Raw genomic sequence first — 22,131 nt, 5'->3', positions numbered from 1 at the left:
TATTGAAACAAAGTACAATCTAGTTCTATCCTCAACACTAGTCTCATCAAACATAAATTCCCCAATGATGAAAGATCCAGATTTGTCCACTTGTCCTGTAGTCAGGCATTCAGTCCTCCACGGGTCAGAACCTGGAATCGTCCCACACCGCATCATCTATTGTCATAGATTACTCCAGAGTCCTGGAAATAATAACTTTCATACATACACGCAATCAACCACGTCCGTACAAAACTAACACAGTCACACAGGTGAAGGTAGCCCATAACACAACATTTTTCCATACACACTGTCAACCCAATTTAGTTCAGAGAAGCATCCACCCCAGAGTTTCTGCCAACCCGTGAGCCAGGGTGGTCAAACCAGCTGAGGCTTCGGGCACTGATTCGTCCGGAGCTGTGTTATTTGGGATGTAAGCACAAACATGGTCCTGATTATCACGCATACTTCTCCCTTTTCAGCCATTAACATATCTAATGCAATTCTATTCTGGCAGGCCTTCCAGCTGGTTGCTTCAGTCTGTTCTACAAAACCTTCAATAACACCTCTGGTATACCTGTTAAAGCGCTGTTGATTATCATAAATATAATTAATCCAGTCCACGTTCTTGTGAGAGTAGAGCCCCGGAAATGCTTAACTCTAATCCTGCTCGGATCTGATTTCTTGCTTTGACTCCTCTGGCACTTCCCCTGGAACCCCAATGTTATCAATGTGTACCTTGTCATCAAATGACCCAGATGGAGTGCTTCTCTTTTCCCGTTTAGATAACTTCATGTCCTGGTGTCTGAATGAGTGTAAAAGGCATCCCCACGCACATGACCCCACCCAATCTGTGGGTAATAAAATTGTTCCCCCACACAACCACCAGATGTCAGCCCTGGCCCATCTTCCTCTCAAATCCAACAGGGTCTTTTTAGTGGTAACATTCTCTGTTCTATTACAAGTACTAACTTCTCACACATATTTTCATGAGTACTATACCGGGCCAAACAGTAATAATCTCCTCTGGATACTGTAAAGGGAGGAACCTGGGGATTTAAATAGTGCAAATCGATACAACTGTCATTATCTGGCATTCCTGCTTTCGTGAACAGCTTTACCATACCGGCCCAAACTCCTCTACCCAGAACCGTACTAGGGTGTCGACCAAGACCTGGTCATCTCCATACCACAACCCTTGATCCTCCTTCATTTCTATTTAAAGGGTTAAGTGTATCTTTATACCACTCTACTCTACCTTCTTCCATACTGGGTGAGTGGATTCATATAGCCCTCTCTCCCAATGAGCTATGACCTGTGTCCACGATCAATATGGGAACCTGCACCGATATCTCTTTTATTTTGGAACAAAATCCTCATCGTCTAAACCATGGGTCAAATTACCACTCTCCGCATACTCGAGTAGGACGTGCTGTATCAGGAATATGTCACCCACGATAGGACAGCTCAGACGAACAGCTTCCATGTGAAGCCCCACCCTCTCCCCTAGAACACATCGCTTAGCAAGAGCCAGACACATCTTCACTTCTATGAACAACAACAGTGAGGAAAGGACAGGTAAGGTATTTTTCATTCGAGAGATGGCCCCCAGAATTCTGTTAATTCCAGTTCTCCTCTCGAACTCTGTTATTGTTCGACAGTGTCAATGTGCCTTACCCTCCCGCAGTGCGATATGAATCCGGGTAGCTCTTTCAGCTAGCTGTCACCAGGAGTCCTTGGTATGGTCCCCCCACCAAGCCTATGGGACTGGATTGAGTGACTTCACCTGTAGTTCACCTGTAGTGCATAAAATCTTGGACATATAGGTTTGGTTAACAAACAGTTTCTCATTTGTTCTGTTTATTAGCTAAAAAAAAATTGTATTAGTTAATTATCCCGTAGGTCACATCCTATTCTAGAACACTATTTACCCATCCCCCCTTTGTTACCTGGCTCTGCCCGGGTAACAACCTTGCCTTATTCTTAAACAATGACTTAGGTAAGATTTAGTGAATTATCCTTATGTCTGACATCATCATGTAGGAGCCCCTTTTAATTTTCCACATGTCCAATTCTCCCTTGGGCGTCAATTCATGTCAATCCTATACCAATTCCCTGTCAAGTTTCTTATCTACTTTAAAGAACTATCTGTGCTACTTACATATTTTCTTAAATATATATATTCCGATAACCCTTTTCTCTCATATCTCTCAAATTCCACTAAGCTTCTAACTGTTTGACTTTATCTACAATCATTGATTTTTAGAAAAAAACATGTCTATGAGCGGCTTTTCTCTAAAGTCCTTACATTTCTTTAATCAATCTATCTTAATCCTAACAATAATCCTAAATCATCACAGATGTCCTATATTCCTGTTAAATGTAATACTATTTAAAAACTTATAATAATCAAACAAGGTCTAATAAATGCTAACCATATTAAAAATCCTTCCTACACTAACAAGCCCTCTCCTTCGGGGACCCTCAGTATTCTATCTGACAATAACATGGATTTAATATGTGTTGCAAAGTGTGGAATACCTTATCTACAGTAATTTATCACCCCTAAAAACTGCAACTTATTTTTCTATGTAATTCCCTGCCCTATTGGCTTAATCTATTTTTATCTTCTCTTATTTATTCTTAATGATAAATATGAAATTTTCTGTTACAATACCAAATCATTAATAGCCCATTCAAAAACTTCACAGCTAATGTTGTAAAACAGAATCCTGAACCACTTTCTCATTTGCGGTTCAAACAGTAATTCTAACCCCTCAACCACAACTGCTTCATTTCTAATGAATTTACCTTAAAACTAGTAACTCAATATGACCACATTCATTATACAAATGACTCTCCCCTGAGGCTGATCAGACCTCAGAAGACAGTCACGATAAGATCAATAGGTCATAAAATTTAAAGAGAATTCACTTGTATAATTAAAACTCATAATGTTCCATATGTGAGTGTGCCTCTTTAAAATACCTTTGCACTAAAAAAAATAGCCCTAACAATGGTTTTATGTGTATATACTTGCAGTCCTGTTTTAATGTGGTCGTTTATGGCCTCATAAATTTTCCCAGAAAAACACAACACTCCTAACTAGCATTCACTGTGCTAATTCCGATTCAGAAACTCAAAAGTGAACTATAAACTAAACCTAATGATGATTCCCCTTTAACTAAAATCATTAATCATAAGTTTTAAACACCGTCAATGTATATGTTTACTTAAATGAACATGTTACCCTTAGATACAATTAACCCGATACATTTCTCAGTGTAAGAAATCCGTAATTTAATCCCCGATATTTAATAAATATGCATTCGCATTCTCCCATGGCTCCTTTAATTGACTTATTTTAGATAACTTCCATCCGTCCCGGAATGAAGAATCCTACTTAAGCACGCCTGTCTACGTATTAGGGGAAAAGTTTGAATAACCAAATTCAACCTAGCTTACTTCCCAAAACATATGCAGTTGTGTTTTTCTATAGAGGTTGCTTTTCAAACTTTAAATACCCTAACATGGTTCCACACAATTGAAAAGTGCTCCAATTCACTGGTGTTACATAAACAATCAGACCTGGAATCACAACCATGGAATCCATTACCACAATGTTTTACGAATCATACATCCAGTCTCTCTCTCCCTAACATGGTTCAACCCAAACAAACGCCACAAACCTTGATGCCTACCTAGGTATCAGCTGATAGTTTTTAGCATCTTTCCTGACTATCCTGGCAACTCTCAAATTACTGTTAAAAATGTATTTTGTAATTTATATCAACTTCTGAAAAGTTACTCGAAACATCAATACACACACTAACAGACATACAATTTGCTCCGTTATCCCCAGTCCCTGGCGACAAAAGTGCCTCGCTAGTGACGTCATCATCAAGCGCTCAACCTGCCAATTCGTAGAGACTTTAAATGAATTGTAAATAATTCTTGTTCGATTAACCAAACCTAATTTATCACATCTGTTCAAATCCTGAATTATAATTTACCACCCCAACCAACATCTCTAAATTCGCTAATTTTATAAAAACATTTCGATGGGCATAAATCGTAATTGTCTCTTTGTTATCATTTAGAATCCATTTTGCTCTAAGTAACTGTCTCGTCTTTGACTTAGTATTTTAATTACAACTCTATTCCCAATACAAGCATTACGTGAGTGTACACCTTTAAAATACCTTGTCTCTGGGAACAGGGAAATCCCCTTAACCCAAACTTTTACTCCTACAACGACACCCAATAATTCTGATGATCCCTTCACATCGTTTGTTTTAAATCTCTTGATGTATCATGTAACTTATTTTTCTATCTTCAAATTGTCGTCCCACAATATTTTTTCCACTGTCATACACTCAAACCACTGTGATTGACGTGCACTGTCCCTTTAAGATAAGACATTATTTTTCCCTGTAAAGAAAAACAGAGAAAATAGATAGTGTTATTTTTTTTGTTTGTTGATACTTTAACTTCTAGTTCGAATTCCCAGGCGTTACCTAACCAGAAATCAATACTCGGAAAAACAATCACAACTTTTTACGATTAAACTATTCTTACCTATTTTATAATCCAAAGCGTTGCACTATATAGCCCATTTAGTGCTTGGCACTTCCGTTGCAATCTGTGGCATCTTTACGATACTTCTCCTTTTTTAAATAAAATGTATCTGGAACTTCTGGCCGCTTTTGAAAAGTAACTCTAAGCTATAATGCACGCATTTTTCCTCTAAATGCCACAACCCCTTTTCTCGGTTTAAATTTGAGGAACGATGTTGTTAAACGTGCGATGTCATCACACATCTGCCTGCCTCTGTAAAATATATATATTCCCTATTCAGATTGCGTTCAGTTTTAAATTCTAATCATCAAAGCATAACCAACCCAACTTCTCAACTTACCATACTCTAACATTTAAACGTACCATGTTTTATGCTAAACTTATCATATGTCAGTCGATTCATAAATAGCTATAACGTCCGGATAGCCCGAAATTGTATCGTATCTCTCCGTTATTCCCTACATTTAACTTTAGGTGACTTTCTCTTCTATGATACATTTATTTAAATACGACTCCCATCTCAATACATTATTCCACCAGATCATTTTGGGGAAAATAGCGTATTACATTGAAATTGTCTCGCCATTATTTTTAATGCCTTCTTTTTTAACAACATGTATTCAATCTAAAACACATAATAAACGTTCAGTTATATTTAGTCAAACACTGGCAAAACATGCAAATGGGTGAATTTCACTCTAATATCAGTTTTAGTTAACCGCCTCGGCCGGGATTACAATTAAACCATCTTGTATTTTTCTTTTGACTCACCTTATCCATTTTTCTCAACATTATTATTATAATTGTCCGTAGTCCCAAAACTTCGACACCGGGAATTCCCAGAAAATCGTCCTAATTACGGATATAGCAAGGAAGCGTTTTAAATATCAGCTTCCATTCAGGTTCTTTGTCTGAGTCAGATTTTGGATGCTTCCCTTCCGTTCTCTTTGTTCTCGTATTACGGTAATCTCCCGCTAGTTTTTCGACACTTCTTTTGAGGAATTTCTAAACAATCCTTCCTTTTCTGTCTGCCTATGTGTGTGTTCCTTTAAAAATAATCAGTATGTATTTTCCATCCTGTGAACCGCGTCCATAGAAGACTTTTGATCGGACATCACATTTCACCCATAGGATATTCCTTTTGGGACTTTCAACGTTAATGTCTCAAATCTCACTACTCTAGACTAAGTTGACCTCTCCTGTGAACCACGTCTATAGAAGACTTTTGATCGGACATCACATTTCACCCATAGGATATTCCTTTAGGGACTTTCAACGTTAATGTCTCAAATCTCACTACTCTAGACTAATCACTTATCTTTTGATATTAATTTATTTCAGCATTGTACAGGTTCAATTATTCTGTTCGCCTAGAATTACCCTGCCTTCTCACCAAGCCTAATTTATCTTTATTTAGGTATGTCTTTTGAAATATTGGCCATCCTATTTGTACGGAACAAGCGTCCTAATTCTCCAATGCGTACTATATCACTCCTTAATAACCTTCTGGCTTGCAAGACCAGGCTTTATTAAGCTCTAGTTTATTTGATGGTAGCGCACCTTACCACAGGTCAATTTCGGACCTGCTTCCTTTCTATCGATTTTGGTTAATACCCCCGGTAGAAACCCATTTTATTTGTTCAGAATATTCAAGCACCTATTATTGATCAAATTCAACTCCTTCATAACATTTTAATCAATAAATATCCTAAATAATCCCTCCCAAATTCGAGAATAAAGGCTACTTTACCTGCTGCCGACTGGGATAAGCACTGTTCGTTGTATCTAGTCACCCTTCCTGTACTCCGTGATAATACGCAGGCCTGTTTTAATTTTAACCTCAATTCAGAGGTCAGGTCTTTAGTAAAACGAGTCAAAAACTCGTCCGTGCACGATTTTCAGCGTACTACCTCCAGATAACAGGGAGGGGTATTTAGATCCGGGATCGAAGGACCAAATTGTTAGTGGAATTTCTAAATTCCTATATGTTTTATAGCCAAAATCAAATTCGCACTCGCTCTAGTTCATTAATGAAGTGTAAGTTCATTAATTATGCATGAAGTAGATCGAGACCAGTCTTAAAAGCCAGGTAAACAGCGTTTAATTCAAGAGAGTACTAACCACATACACATATTTCCACAGGTTATAAACTGAAAATGACGTCAGCGTTTTCTAAACGTTCTATCTATTTCACAAGTAGAGGGGCCCCCTAGCTCTCGAGCCTTCGCGTTATCAGCACGAAGTCAAGGTCAGTCAGTATAAATCAGCCTTCTAGACAGTCTGGAGATCGGCCGTTCCTGCCACCTGGAGATTGTACAAATGAATGAACTAAGGAACAGACCTTCATTGTTACTAAACTCCTGACTACATTATATACAATTGGGAATGGGAGCAAGAGAGAAAATTCATATGTACAGTACATTATAGCATTTGGACTAGTCAGTTCTGATTGGAATGTATACATAATTAGTCATTTCAACCATAATTTCCTCTAACAGGAATGTATATCCATCCATCTCCACGACTATGTCTGTTGGGAAAAGTAAATATTGGTGACCAATATCAAATAAAGTTTTGTAACCTCGGTCTAATTGCTGCCCCCAAAAAGTATAGCTACAGTGCATTCAGAAAGTATTCAGACCCCCTTCCCCTTTTCCACATTTTGTTTCATTACAGCCTTATTCTAAAATGTATGAAGTGTTTAATTGAATCCATATGCACAATACCCCATAATGACAAAGCAAAAACAGGTTTAGACATTTTTGCAAATGTACAAAAAAAACCTGATAGCTTATTTACTTAAGTATTTAGACCCTTTTGCTATGAGATTCGAATTGAGCTCCGGTGCATCCTGTTTCCATCGATCATCCTTCAGATGTTTCTACAACTTGATTGGAGTACACCTGTGGTAAATTCAATTGATTTGACCTTATTTGGAAAGGCACACACCTGTCTCAATAAGGTCCCACAGTTGACAGTGCATGTCAGAGCAAAAACCAGGCCAAGAGGTCAAAGTAATTATCCGTAGAGCTCCGAGACAGGATTGTGTCGAGGCACAGATCTGAGGAAGGGTACCAAAAAATGTCTGCAGCAAGTCCCCAAGAACACAGTGGACCCCAAGACTTTTCCTAGAGCTGGCCGCATGGCCGAACTGAGCAATCGGAGGAGAAGCGCCTTGGTCAGAGAGGTGACCAAGAACCCGATGGTCACTCTGACACAGCTCCAGAGTTCCTCTGTGGAGATGGGAAAACCATTCCAGATGGACATTCATCTCTGCAGCATTCCACCAATCAGGCCTTTATGGTAGAGTGGCGAGACGGAAGCCACTCCTCAGTAAAAGGCACATGACAGCCTGCTTGGAGTTTGCCAAAAGGAACATAAAGGACTCTCAGACGATGAGAAGCTAGATTCTTTGGTCCTATGAAACCAAGATTGAACTCTTTGGCCTGAATGCCAAGCATCACGTCTTGAGGAAACCTGGCATCATCCCTTCGGGGTAAGCATGGTGGTGGCAGCATCATGCTTTGTGGATGTTTTTCAGCGGCAGGGACTGGGAGACTAGTAAGGATAGAGGGAAAGATGAATGGAGCAAAGTGCAGAGATCCTTAATGAAAACCTGCTTCAGAGCACTCAGGACCTCAGACTGGGGCAAATGTTCACCTTCCAACAGGACAATGACCCTAAGCACACAGCCAAGTCAATGCAGGAGTGGCTTTGGGAGAAGTCTCTGAATGACCTTGAGTGGCCCAGCCAGAGCCCGGACTTGAGCCCGATGGAACATCTCTGGAGAGACCTGAAAATAGCCAACCTGACAGAACTTGAGAGGATCTGCAGAGCAGAATGGGAGAAACTCCCCAAATACAGGTGTGCCAAGCTTGTAACAATATGTTAAAAAAGTCAAGGGGTCTGAATACTTTGTGTGTGTGTGTGGTGGTGAACAAGTCCACTCCCTCAAATCCAATAGTGATAGTAGATTTTCACTGTGCTTCTGGCTTTAAAGAGCAACTGCCCCTAAAATCCATAGACCATTTTCTAAATGAGAATATGAGTCAAACATTTATTCTGTCAAAATTGACTTCAAAGTGTAAATAGGATCATTTTGATCATAAAGTCAGTCTTGTCCAAAACAAAGTGAGACTGCATCAAAATGTAAATGAAGGTTGGGTTAGTTTCAATCCTGTCCACATGCTGGTAGCACTTAAGTAATCATGAATTTGGAGTGCAGCTAGTGCAACCCAATCGTAATACCCATGGTCAATTCGGATGGGCTTTGGATATCCCTATGGGGCAAGGTTGGGGACCATCAGTAAAATTACATAATGTACATGACAATATGTTAAAATTCTAATAGCTCCAAATTTCAATGACTTAAAATCCTCAAACCAACTATAAATTGAAGAAATTCATATACAAATATTGAAAGCATTTAATGAGAACTAAAAGGTGTGCAACAAGGAAAGTGTCATTTTACATTTTTATTTATTGACAGTCCCTAACCAGCCCCGGAGATATGCTATCCAAAGTAAAAATAAACTTTGCCACGGTTGCAGAAGCTTATTGGCGAAATAATTTGGCAAACTTTTCCCATCTGTGTGCACACAAGACAGCCACATAAAAAACGAGGCCAAATCAGGAAGTGCGGTTGCCCTTTAAAGATCCATGATGTTTCCCACTTTTCCTTTGTGATTTCTGGTCTCACCAACCCGATATGAACTCTCCCAGTAGTAGAGCTCTCCTGTCTCCACTAGATGGCAGTCTGTGTCTTCAGGAGGCCAGGTAGGGTTTCAGGAGGCCAGGGAGGGGTTCAAAGCCTGGCTCTCTTTTAGATCAGGCCTCTGTAGTAAGCTGGCTGCTATTTTGTCAGCTACCCTCATTGTGAAATATGATCAGACGGTGTGTGTGACCTGTGTGTGTATGTTTGTGCACCTGCAGCAGACGCTGGCCTGCTCCATCCTGACGGCCCTCATCAGTGAGTTCTCCAGCTCCAGTAAGACCAGTAACATCGGCCTCAACATGGAGTTCCATGGCAGCTGCAAACGCATTTTTCAGGTCAGGCCTCTTCTCTTCCTCCTGCTCCTCCTCTATCCTCTGTTCCTTTCTAAGTGAACACTATGTTATCTCTGACTTGGTAGGAGTGTGTTTGTTTGCTTGCAATGACAGTTTTGTGTATTTTTGTCCTAATGTGTGTGTTCAGGAGGATGACCTTCATCAGATCTTCATGTTGACCATGGAGGTGCTGCAGGAGTTCAGTCGCAGAGAGAACCTCAACGCTCAGATGTCCTCAGTGTTCCAGAGATACCTGGCCCTGGCCAATCAGGTCCTCAGCTGGAACTTCTTGCCGCCCAATCATATCCTTTATCTAGTCTGCAGTGTTTCCCATTAGTGGGTTAGGACCTGTGTTAACCCAGAACGGAAGTCTTACATAATTGGTCAGCTACTCAATTAAGTTCTGGGTCCATATGAGTTAAGAGAGAACAAGGAACGAAACCGGCACTAGGAGCGGAATCGTCTCTTTGCAAGTTTGGGGCCGAATGTCCCACCGGAGGGTAGTAGTTTGGACAGAAATGCTGGTTTTGTTTGTTTTTGTCATAGGACCATTCGGGGGTCTTGGGTTCAGTGCAAAAGGTTTGGGGTGTGATATATGGTCGTACCATTGTTTTCATTTGTTGCTCTCATATTTGGCTGTGTTTGTGTTGGTGTGTTCTAAGTCTTGTGCGTGCATGTGGGCGCATATGTGTGTCATTGGCGTGTTAATCCTACTCAGACTGGCAGCCTCTCTCTCTTCCGCCTCTCTCAGTATTTAAATGGATCTGAGGTGGCGACGCTGCCAACCAGGGTTATGTATCACTTTCAAAGAGGCCTTGTGTGTCTGTGTCTGCCCATACCAGATAGCAGCCCAATAACCAGGCCTCTTTAAGGGGGGGCAGGCAAGGGGGTCAAGGGCCGCCAGCCTCTTTAAACCCCACTGCTTGTTGAGTGTCCGTCTGGAATACCAGACACCCTCGTGTGTCTCTTTGTGTGTGTTTCAAGTGGCAGTTAGTCAGTGTGGGTGCTGTCTGAATGATTGTTGGAACAGAGAACAGATTTATGAAGACTCCTGGGAAGGTGAAGTGGTGTGGCTTTCTGTCCACGTGAATCAGACATGTCTCTGTGTTTTGAATGTGTGTGCATGTGTGTCAAGGGGCTGCTCCTTAATTGCATGCTTGACAGCCGTAGCCTGGCTCGATCCTTCACAAACCAACCCGCGGCATGTGTGGCATCTGTCCGCGCCGCACTCCCCCTCTGGGCCATGGCGTGTGTCACCTCAGAGCCGCGCTCCCTGTGCATTAATACGACAGCGCGTCTCCACACTGACATTAACCCTGAGGTCAGGTTGGGGTCTTGCTCAGGCTTCAGGCCTGCCCCTCGCCTTGACCCACTGGAGACCTTGACACACATACACCCAAAAACAGTGAGTTATGCTGTCTTGGGGGCGACTGTCCTAACTCGGGCAGGAGAGGGGGGAATTATGGAGAGCAGGGTCGAGGGAGGGGGTGTGGGGCATTCCTCCAGTGTTATTTCACATGACAGGGCTGGAAGCCAGACTTAGTGGAGGATGTATCACTTAAACCCCCCCCAACTCCTTAACATAGCTTTGTACTCTTAACACGTCCACTGCCAATGTACTGTATCTACAATGGCCAAAAAGTCATCTGGACAGAAAATACCTAGATGAGTTAAATATAGACTTAGAGGAGTATTTCTGTAGGGAAAAACTCATTCTGATTTTTTTCTTGGCTGCGCCTATGCTCAGTCATGTGAAATCCATAGATTAGGGCCTTGTGAATTTTTAAATGTACTGATTTCCTTATGAACTAACTCTCAGCAAAATCTTTGAAATTGTTGCATGTTTAATTTATATTTTTGTTCGGTATAGAATTATATAACAAAGTCAAAAACATTTAGCTGTTAGCGACTCAAGTTGCTGTATTTTCTTTAGGTTAAAAACAACTAAGTCGTTTTGTGGTTGGAATTGAGGTATGCATTTAGTTTGAGAAATTTGACATAAGCTAGCAACTTTTGACAGATTGGTTTCGTCTGAACAAATGGTTTCGTCTGGACAAACTGTTGCTAGTAACCAAATGAATACCAATGTGTTCTGTGGAGGACAAAAAGTGAGAGTTCCAGTATTTGCATAACCTTTTTTTATTATTTTTATTTTTACCCCCTTTTTTTCTCCCCAATTTGGTGGTATCCAATTGTTTTAGTAGCTACTATCTTGTCTCATCGCTACAATTCCCGTACGGGCTTGGGAGAGACGAAGGTTGAAAGTCAATTTGCATAACCTTTTGATTTGATTATAGCTTGAAGGGTTATTGAATCTGGATCAAAAACCTCTTCTACTCAAGCTGATTAATGAATGTTCATATTTGAAGATTGATGGCCAGGCTGTTTAGTGTGACATGGAGTGGTAAGAAGTTGCATGATAGCTAAACATACTGGTACCCAGACTAAAATTTGCTTCAGTATATACCCCAAAATCTTCGTTTTGTTTTTGGTACATGCATGGTTGTCAGTAAGGTAAATCTCTCACACATATGAACTCCAGTGGTTTTTCCCCGGAGTTAATACCCCGTCTCCAACACTTCCCAAGAGGCTTTTCACACTCTTTTTCTCTCCCTCTACCTCTCTCTCTTCAGGTTCACTCAGAGTTCTGGTGGACCAGGGCTTTTTATAGAAGGTCATAAAGCCAAGGCTGCTGGAGGGAGTGCGGAGAGGGACACACACACACACACTCAAGCACAAAGCTGGCACCTGTCTCGTGTGTGTGGGGGGCTGTGTGTGTGTGTGGGGCTGTGTGTGTGTGTGGGGCTGTGTGTGTGTGTGGGGCTGTGTGTGTGTGTGGGGCTGTGTGTGTGTGTGGGGCTGTGTGTGTGTGTGTGTGTGTGTGTGTGGGGCTGTGTGTGTGTGTGGGGCTGTGTGTGTGTGTGTGTGTGTGGGGCTGTGTGGGGTGTGTGTGTGTGTGTGGGGCTGTGTGTGTGTGTGTGTGTGTGGGGCTGTGTGTGTGTGTGTGTGTGTGGGGCTGTGTGTGTCTGTGTGGGGCTGTGTGTGTGTGTGTGTGTGTGGGGCTGTGTGTGTGTGTGTGTGTGTGTGTGGGGCTGTGTGTGTGTGTGGGGTGTGCTGTGTGTGTGTGTGGGGCTGTGTGTGTGTGTGTGTGTGGGGCTGTGTGTGTGTGTGTGTGTGGGGCTGTGTGTGTGTGTGTGTGGGGCTGTGTGTGTGTGTGTGGGGCTGTGTGTGTGTGTGTGTGGGGCTGTGTGTGTGTGTGTGTGTGTGTGGGGCTGTGTGTGTGGGGCTGTGTGTGTGTGTGTGGGGCTGTGTGTGTGGGGCTGTGTGTGGCTGTGGGTCCGGCCCAGTGGAATGCTTGGCCTGTGATGGGGACTGGCTTTGATCTGGCATTCCTGTGGGAGTTTCTTCACTGGGCCTCAGCATAGAGCGAGGGAGAGAAAAAGACACAGTGAAGGAAAGAGAGAGCCTTGAGTGTGAGAGAGAGGGCAACAGAGTCAGGGAGGAGAGTGGCAGACTTGATGAGAGAGCTAGTGGGTGAGTAACCACAAGTTTCCACGCCACTCAGACCGCAGAGAGGGAGAGCATGGCAGGCAGAGAGAGAGGGAGGGAGACAGACCAGATTCCACTGTGACTGACAGACAGGGCTCTAGTGACAGGGGCTTTTGTGTGTGTGTGTGTGTGAGCCAGAGTCAGCATTCCCCATGTTGGCCTTAACTTGGGGGTCACTGGGGCGCCACTACATCGCCATGTTTGAGTCCACCCAGAACGTGATGCTGAAGCCCACAGAGACCTGGAGAGAAGCCCTGCTCGACACCTGTGTCATGGACCTCTTCTTCACCGTGAGTATTTCTCTCATCTCTCTATGTAGCTAGAACATCCTTCTGTCCTGCTGACTGATCCTTGACCATTGTCTCCTCTTGTGGTTCTTACTACGGAGAGGGAGGGTTTGAACCGTATTTTATAATGAGGCATGTGAAACGTGACATTTTATGGTGAAGCATTTAGTATTTTTCTTAGGTGACGTTTAGATATGGCAGTGAAACGTGTGTGTGTGTGTGTGTGTGTGTGTGTGAGAAGCTGCCGTTCTGGCTTAGTGTTGTGAGCGAGATTAAGTGTGGAAGAAATCTGTCAGCTCTCCCTCAACATCCAGGCTCTCTGTGTGCCTCTGCCGAAAACTGCTCCACTCTACTCTCACCTGTGTGTTTTCAAGTCCCAGTCTTCTGCTATATACTGCTCCCTTCTCCTCCAGATCACATCACTGGAGACTTCTCTCTATTCTGCATCGCTCAGTTTCTACAACTGGCATGAAATATCATTTTGGATGAGTAAGGTTGAGAAGCCCATAGATGTTTTGAGCTGTTTGGAACCTTAATATATATTTTGTATTGTAGAATTTTGGATGTGTGTAAACCCCTCTCCTTGCATTGAGTGGTTTGGGACCAGAAAATCTCTCTTGTATTGTGTCTGACCACTGAGCAGCCTAACAAGAGTTGTGGTGTTTCTTACCTCAACAATGTGGTATTTATGGTGAGTGAGATGTTTGTTAATGTAAGAGTGTGGTCTGTCTGTGTGTGCAACAGTTTGTCCGTCCGTCCGTCTGTGTGTGTGTCTGTGTGTGCAACAGTTTGTTTTGTCTGTCTGTGTGTGTGTCTGTATGCAACGGTTTGTTTTGTCTGTCTGTGTGTGTGTGTGCTGTTTTGGGGTGCTCAGCTGCTGCTTCTCAATCCTCAGCTGTGAGGGTGACGGCCCAGGGAGGGGGACGTCCAGGCACGCGCTGCCAGGGTCAGAGTTCAAAGAGAGCGATGGCAGGATTACACCCTAACCCTGGGATTAGGGGGCCCCGTTAACAGTACCCCCCCCCATACACACACACACACACCCTCTTAAGGACCCTAAGGGGGTCCATCTCCCTCCTTTGTGGGTGTCAGTCTTCCTTTAAACAACTTCACTCTGGAGGCTAAGTGGTCTAAGGAATGTTGAAGGTCAGAAGTCTCCCTCCAAGTACATACATCCACTACTTTACATTATGAAGTTGAAGCTTCCAGTTAAGTGACTGAAGGAAACAGAAACATATCTGAAAGAAATCAATGTTGGAGGTAGACTGTGAGAGCGTTCTCAGTTACTCTGAGACAGTGGTCTAGGCCAGGGAGGATAACTTGGCTAGGGGCAGAAGATCAGGGAAATATGCCACTCTGTTCTTTTGACACCTAGTGAAATTAGTGATAAGATAACATTTTCCCTACCAGCTGTAATTTTGCCTTCTACTGTTTTTGTTTGTGGTTTGCTTTGGTTTTGGCTTGTATTGGGTTTGGACTGATGAGAGGGTGGCTTTAATTTGTGGTTCTGTTAGTGTGTCTGTGTGCACTGCTTCTCTTGCCCAGGGTTGCGTCTGCTTTAAGTCAGAACGTCTCAGCGTCTAGTACACTAGAGCTCTGTTTGCCCAGTAAACACAATCAGGGTTGCGTCTGGAGCGCTGGACCTATGATGTTTTGACGATGGCTGATTCCACCCTGGGCGGCAGTAACTGGATCTGAATGAACGAGAGAGCGAGAAGGAGAGAGACAATCCGACGGAAGCGCTCAGTTGATGGAAAAAAAACAGAAAGGCCTCCAATCCCCTGAGGAAACAGACACCAGGCTTTGTCTCCTGCTATAAATAGGAGACTCATTCTCTCTCCCTCATTCTCTCTGCGCAGAGGAGTGCCCAGTCTTGTTTTGATTTACCCTCTACCCCCTGCCTGTCTCTAACTATAGTCGGACTCAAGGCGATTGGCATAGCTAGCGTTGTGCGGATGTTCGTTGGTGCAGCTGTTTTTAGAGCGCGTGCGGCACACAATCTTTGGCCTTGCACTCGCTTTCTCTCCTTCTCCTCCCTCACTCTCTCCTCCCCTTCACTTCTCTCCTCCAGAGAATGACTTCACACTCTGGAGAGGGAAGCAGCAGCACTACCCAGCAGCAGTGAGGTGTTTCGGCTGTGCTTCGCTACGTTAGCATCAGAGCCCTCGGATCACCGTGGCTGACGACCAGCCACTACAGCTGGAGAAGAGAGGGAGAGCGAGAACAAAAGGGAGGTTGAGAGAGGGTCTCTCAGAGGAAGAAGGGAGAGTGGTGGGGAGAGTTCTGGAGCTGTTGGGTGGCATGCAAACGGTTGCGTTGGACTTGTGGGGCTAGCAGGGACAATAACAGTAAAAGAAACCAAGAAAAAGCAGACTGAGAGAATAGCCCGTTCTGAGTGTTCAGAGCCAAGCGTCCACATTGCGCTGCTTGTCAGTGAAAACACATGTTGCTCCACAGTAGAGCTGAAGCCTGCTCACCGCTCGGTGTCTACGCAGCCAATTCACCATGCAACCTCTGTGACAGAGAATAACAAGTCGACTCTGACTACCAATCCGTTTCTGAGAAGATCCACTCTGGGTTTGGTTGAGACTGCCTCAGAGATTCAGACGGGGTCTGTTATCGATTGGGATTGTTTGTGGTGACATCCAGGGTTACTGTGTCTGGGTTCGGGGACCAGCGCTTTGAGCATTGATTCTCTGTTCTTATCGCTTCAAAAGACGGTGAGTCTGTCACTTCAATTGGTCTTAAAATTCTGTCTATTGTTCTGGTCATCAGTGGCAGTCCTCAGACCCCGTGTGATTTGACTCCCAAGTAGCTGGGAAAAGTGTCAGGTTTAACGTGAACTGAATGGAAACCGAGAGCTGTGACTGTACTTTGTGTTCTGGTCAGGTGTTATGGGGCATGATTGGCACTGGTCAGGTTTGTGTGTTGCTTTGTCGGAGATGCACAATACATTATTTCAATATTTCAACCCAGTTTCTGCTAATTTTACCTTCATGGTCTCACAACCACCATCATTATTGTCATCATCATTAGGAAAAACTCTTCTGAGGAGATAGCTGTATGTCATCACTTGCTTAAAAACAACTATTTAACACAACCCTCTCCTCTTCTCCCCTCTCTACTTGTCTCCTCAGGTGCACAGAAAGATCCGTGAGGACTCGGACATGGCCCAGGACTCCCTGCAGTGCCTGGCCCAGCTGGCCTCCATGCATGGCCCCATCTTCCCTGATGAGACCGCTCAGGTCTCCTACCTGGCCCACCTGGTGGAGGGGCTTCTCAGCATGATCAATGGGTGAGGCTGTCAGGACCTTAGACTAACTGGTTGGTTTCAATAGACCCAATCCAGGGCTAGAAACACTGCTGCCCTCTGTGTGTTCAAGAAGCTCTAAAATAGTTTTGAACTTGGACAGTTGTTTTAAGATGACATGTAGATTAATCTGTACTGCATGTTGATCATTATGGGCTGTGTGTGATTGTAAGTGATTATTTGGACTGGAGGCTGGTAGAGTAAAGAGTAATGTGATTTTGTGTGTAATCGACTCGTCTGTCCGTTAAAGTAGTTCTTATCTGAATCAAGAGGACTCTGCTCTAATGTATAAATAAAACACACATACACACTTGTGTGCTCGGAACTCGTGACTTGCTAGGCGGAGTGAGTAAGGGTCTCTCTCTCCCTCTCTCCTTTCTCCGTAATCACCTATTCCTGGAGCTTTTTTCCAGTTGCATCATCGGAAAACCATGTGGGCAGGATGGCCAATCTGCAGTGATTGAACAGCTCTGCTTGCAATTTAAATCCATCTGATGGGGGTTAGCGAGCCGCACGGTGCTAGGCAATAGGCTAGCTACAGCAGGCAGGCCTCCAGACAGTGCTCTAACTGGGGCTGTGGAAACATGGCCCTAACCCCAAGGCAACAGGTACTGCTCAGTGCTCACACACTGGGCAGTAGAGCACAGTGTCTGGTTTAGTACCATACCTGGTTCAAAAACATTTGTGAAATACTTTCACAAACTATGTCTCATTTGGAATCAAATTGACCAACATTCCTCTAAGGTTGTGTTTTGTTTGTGTCCCAGGATAGAGATCGAGGACTCGGAGGCAGTAGGTATCTCTAACATCATCTCCAACCTGATCAGCACGTTCCCCCGTGTCATCCTGACCGCCCTGCCCAGCGAGCTCTTCACCTCCTTCATCAACTGTCTCACCCTCCTCACCTGCTCCTTCGGACGCAGCGCCGCCCTGGAGGAAGTGGTCAGCATTACACCTTGAACATTACTGCAAGGAACATAGTTGATCCATGGAGAAACTGTTTCACGTATTGTTGTTGCATTGAAAAGGCCTATTCAATGAGTCTCTGTCTCTCTCCTCCTGCCCAGCTGGATAAGGATGACATGGTATACATGGAGGCGTATGACAAGCTGTTAGAGTCATGGCTGACCCTGGTTCAGGATGATGAACATTTCCCCCGCGGTTGCTTCGTCCAACCCGCCGTTCAGGTCTTCAACTCCTACATCCAGTGTCACCTGGCCGCCCCCGACGGCACTCGCAATCTGGTGAGAGACACACACACCTGTCAACCTACCCTACATTACTCATCTCATATGTATATACTGTACTCTATACCATCTACTGCATCTTGACTATGCTCCACGGCCATCACTCATCCATATATTTATATGTACATATTCTTATTCATTCCTTTACACTTGTGTGTATAAGGTAGTTGTTGTGAAATTGTTAGATTACTTGTTAGATATTACTGCATGGTCGGAACTAGAAGCACAAACATTTCGCTACACTCGCATTAACATCTGCTAACCATGTGTATGTGACAAATAAAATTTGATTTGACCTAGACTCATATATAATCAGTCAGTCAATTGTTATGGTTAATTAATTAATATGTTAATGCTTGTAAACAGTCGATCCACTATGATCCACGTTCTCAAATCAAATGTATTTATATAGCACTTTGTACATCAGCTGATATCTCAAAGTGCTGTACAGAAACCCAGCCTAAAACCCCAAACAGCAAGCAATGCAGGTGTAGAAGCACGGTGGCTAGGAAAAACTCCTTAGAAAGGCCAAAACCTAGGAAGAAACCTAGAGAGGAACCAGGCTATGTGGGGTGGCCAGTCCTCTTCTGGCTGTGCCGGGTGGAGATTATAACAGAACATGGCCAAGATGTTCAAATGTTCATAAATGATGAGCAGGGTCTAATAATAATAAGACGTTCTCTCACTCCTTTGTCGCATATTCCTTCACGCTCTCTTTTTCTGTTTTTCTTTTTCTCCTGTCCTCTCCAGACAGCAAACGGTGTGGCATCTCATGAGGAGGATGAGATTAACGAGTTACAGGAGGACGACAGAGAGCTGTTCTCAGACCAGCTGGCCAGCATTGGCATGTTAGGACGCATCGCAGCCAACCACTGTATCCCCCTTCTGACCAGGTACATACACACACCTCTTGCTTTTAGATGATCCCCTAGGATCATGATTCTGATTCTGACGTGTGTGTGGTCAGTCTGTTGGAGGAGCGGGTGACGCGGCTCCACGGCCAGCTCCAGAGGACCCAGCAGCACCTCATGAACTCCACTAACCCCGGATCAGTGGACCGCAAGGTCCTGGATGACCTCTACGAAGACATCCACTGGCTCATACTGGTCTCAGGTCAGTGGATAACTATAAGGGATGATTGGCAATCGCCCCATGTTGGATACACGGCTCAATTCCATCAGTGGTCCCTTGTTGTTTTAGGTATGGTTTTATTATGTAACAATTATTTTAGCATTCAGTCAATTATATTCTTTTAGCCTAAATTGAAACCTCTAACTGCACTCTGGGGGGCGTAGACTTTGTCCTTAGATCTCCTTAGTTGTTTTTAGGGACTAAATTTAGGCTGGGAGGCAGGCTGCGCTGGTGTATTGGTGCATGGCAGGAATGTTGTTTCGGGAAGGGCCAGGCCACCAGTTGTACAACTGCTGCTGTTTAGTACATTTTAGCATTCTCAGTGGCCACAGAATTCCCCTTTGGTGCCTATCTTCATTTGGAGTCATACACCCTTAGTTGGTTCTCTCCGTGTGCTTTGAGTTTTTCTATGGGATCCTAGCAGTGCTTTGCGTAACACTGGTGAAGAATGACATTGGCTGTAATGTATCAGTGGAAAGCTCCACTGTAGGAGTTTTGCTGTGATGGAAAATGTTGTCTTCCAAAAGTACCTCCTTAATGGATTGTTTCTGGCTAGTCCCAGTCCTAGTTGTCAGAGTGTAGTTGTGAATGCTAAATATTGAATGTGTGTGGGGTGGTTCCAGGCTACGTCCTGACAGATGACCCTCAGGGTGAGACTCCTCTGATCCCAGCGGAGGTGATGGAGTATTCTATCAACCACTCTACTGAGGTGGACATCAACACCACCCTGCAGATACTGGGCTCCCCCGGGGAGAAGGCCTCCTCTATCCCAGGGTGCAACAGGACAGACTCTGTCATCAGGTAAGGGAGGGACTATGATTGGTCAAAAGTCTGTGTACAGTACAGGCTGAATGTCTGCTGATTTGCTGTTTGGCACTTAATTGCAAACACCTGGATTCCCACATCTAAATGAGATGTATGGTTTGAAAGAAATAACTAAAACCAACCGATACTCTGGCTTCTGTCAGTGGACCAGAGTTGTCCGTCGCTGCTATAAATCCATCAACAAATGGGTCTGAAATTAGTGCTGCGCGATTAGTGCTTTTTGAGGTTGGTTCGATTATTAAAAATAATCATGGTTTCGGTTTTATTTAAAAAAGGAAATGCCCTCGCTATGCATTGTGGGATGAATGCTGTAAAAACGCAAAATAAAACAATTAATAAAAGTCCCATGATGGTAGTCTGATTATCCCGTATTAAACACATACTTTTTACATTACTTTAATAAAATATTTCAGTTTGTTTTATTTGATGACTTTATCATTTCATTCCAAGTCATGTCTATAGAGCTGCTGCCTATGCTGTCTGACATAATCACTATTTTAGTAGTTCTTCAACATAAATAAGGCATATTTTTATGACTGCTGAATTCCAACTATCAATCACTTAGATCATGTATTTTCAGGTAGAGATAGCTTGCGATGCAACTGCTCTCTATCCCTCTCGATCACACATTCTTCTCTCTTACGTAGCAGGCGCAAAAGAAACACAGACCGGACAAGCAGGCGCGCAATGGATTATGATCATTGTAGTTAATCACCACGTTTTCTGCGCTAAACTATGTAGACTATTGGCCTGTTGGAAACTACAACTCCCTACGACATAAATCAGATCAAGCCCGAACTGTGCTATATCTAGAGAAGCTGCACATTGTGCGCATTGAGCCCACAGAAGAAGGAAAAAACTAAAACAATTGAACCAACGTCGGTCAATTAGTTGTTTCAAAACCAGAAACCAGAATGCTAAAACCAGAAAATAAACAGACATTTCGATCAATCTCTTAGCACTATCTGAAATGCACTGTCTCAGTCACTGATCTAATGGACAGTCTACCCTCACTGTCTGTCTCTGATCTAATGGACAGCTTGGACAGTCTCTCCACACTGTCTACAGCAGCTGAGCTTTAAGCTGTGGACTTGTTCACTAAGCCCTGGTTGTAGAGCTCTGTCACGTTCACACCAGTGCTCTGTCTGTCTGGAGTGTGTCTCATAAAACCCTCTGCCCTGTGGCATGGCATGGCGGCAGCCTTTCCCTTGGATTATTTTCCAGGCAGGGCACAACGGCCCACATAACACTACACAGGCCATCTGGCATGGAAACTGTCCATAGAAACCAATTGAAGCCAAACTTTTTTTTAGATCTAGGTAGGGGGTCCTCGCCCCTACATTACAATACAATGTTAGGGGGAATATTACGTACAGTGTGAGGCCAAAGATCCACCTGTGTGTGTGTGTGTGTTTGATCACTCTGGGCCCCAGCGATGCGGGTGTGGCTCCCTGGGGGTGTGGTGCCAGTGCCGCAGAGGGGGAATGCCCTGGCACAGACCCAGCCATGCCAGCTGCTAACACACACAGGCCGTGGGAGACACACACACACACAGAGGCCGTGGGAGACATGATGGCGTAGTGACCTAGCCAGCCTTAGAGCAGACCCCGGCGCCAGCCCTCCCATCCCCGGACCAGACCACCACTCCCTAACATGTTATTCAATTAGGGCAGGGCCAGGTGCTGCTAAAACTAGGAGGGGGCTGGGGTCATATGTGTGTGGGGTTGGGGGGTACATGCAATCATATAGGGAATTTTGGAGGTGGTTGGGGTTGTGGAAAGGGCCTCTGGATTATTCTCTGTGGGGGTGAGGAGGCACAGGGACAGAGGATTGTTCTGCGAGGGGGCACGGGGACAGAGGATTGTTCTGCGAGGGGGCACGGGGACAGAGGATTGTTCTGCGAGGGGGCACGGGGACAGAGGATTGTTCTGCGAGGGGGCACGGGGACAGAGGATTGTTCTGCGAGGGGGCACGGGGACAGAGGATTGTTCTGCGAGGGGGCACGGGGACAGAGGATTGTTCTGCGAGGGGGCACGGGGACAGAGGATTGTTCTGCGAGGGGGCACGGGGACAGAGGATTGTTCTGCGAGGGGGCACGGGGACAGAGGATTGTTCTCTGTGGGGGTGAAGGAGAATGGACAGAGGATTGTTCTCTGTGGGGGTGAAGGAGAATGGACAG

At 44.3% G+C, this 22,131-nt stretch overlaps 1 protein-coding gene across 1 annotated transcript in view; it reads left to right on the top strand.

Annotated features, from left to right (window-relative positions):
* Positions 1–22,131, top strand: part of xpo4 (exportin 4) — a 54,322-nt gene that overhangs the window by 22,849 nt on the left and 9,342 nt on the right. The window contains 9 exon segments of the mRNA XM_029638967.2: positions 9,490–9,606; positions 9,752–9,905; positions 13,330–13,442; positions 16,577–16,734; positions 17,517–17,691; positions 17,817–17,993; positions 18,747–18,889; positions 18,964–19,109; positions 19,751–19,928. Of these exon segments, the coding sequence (XP_029494827.2) occupies positions 9,490–9,606; positions 9,752–9,905; positions 13,330–13,442; positions 16,577–16,734; positions 17,517–17,691; positions 17,817–17,993; positions 18,747–18,889; positions 18,964–19,109; positions 19,751–19,928 (1,361 nt within the window).

The sequence above is a fragment of the Oncorhynchus nerka genome, linkage group LG3 (genome assembly GCF_034236695.1).
Source record: "Oncorhynchus nerka isolate Pitt River linkage group LG3, Oner_Uvic_2.0, whole genome shotgun sequence".
In the NCBI taxonomy this organism is placed as follows: Eukaryota; Metazoa; Chordata; class Actinopteri; order Salmoniformes; family Salmonidae; genus Oncorhynchus; species Oncorhynchus nerka.
This window is presented reverse-complemented; position numbering and strand designations above follow the sequence as displayed.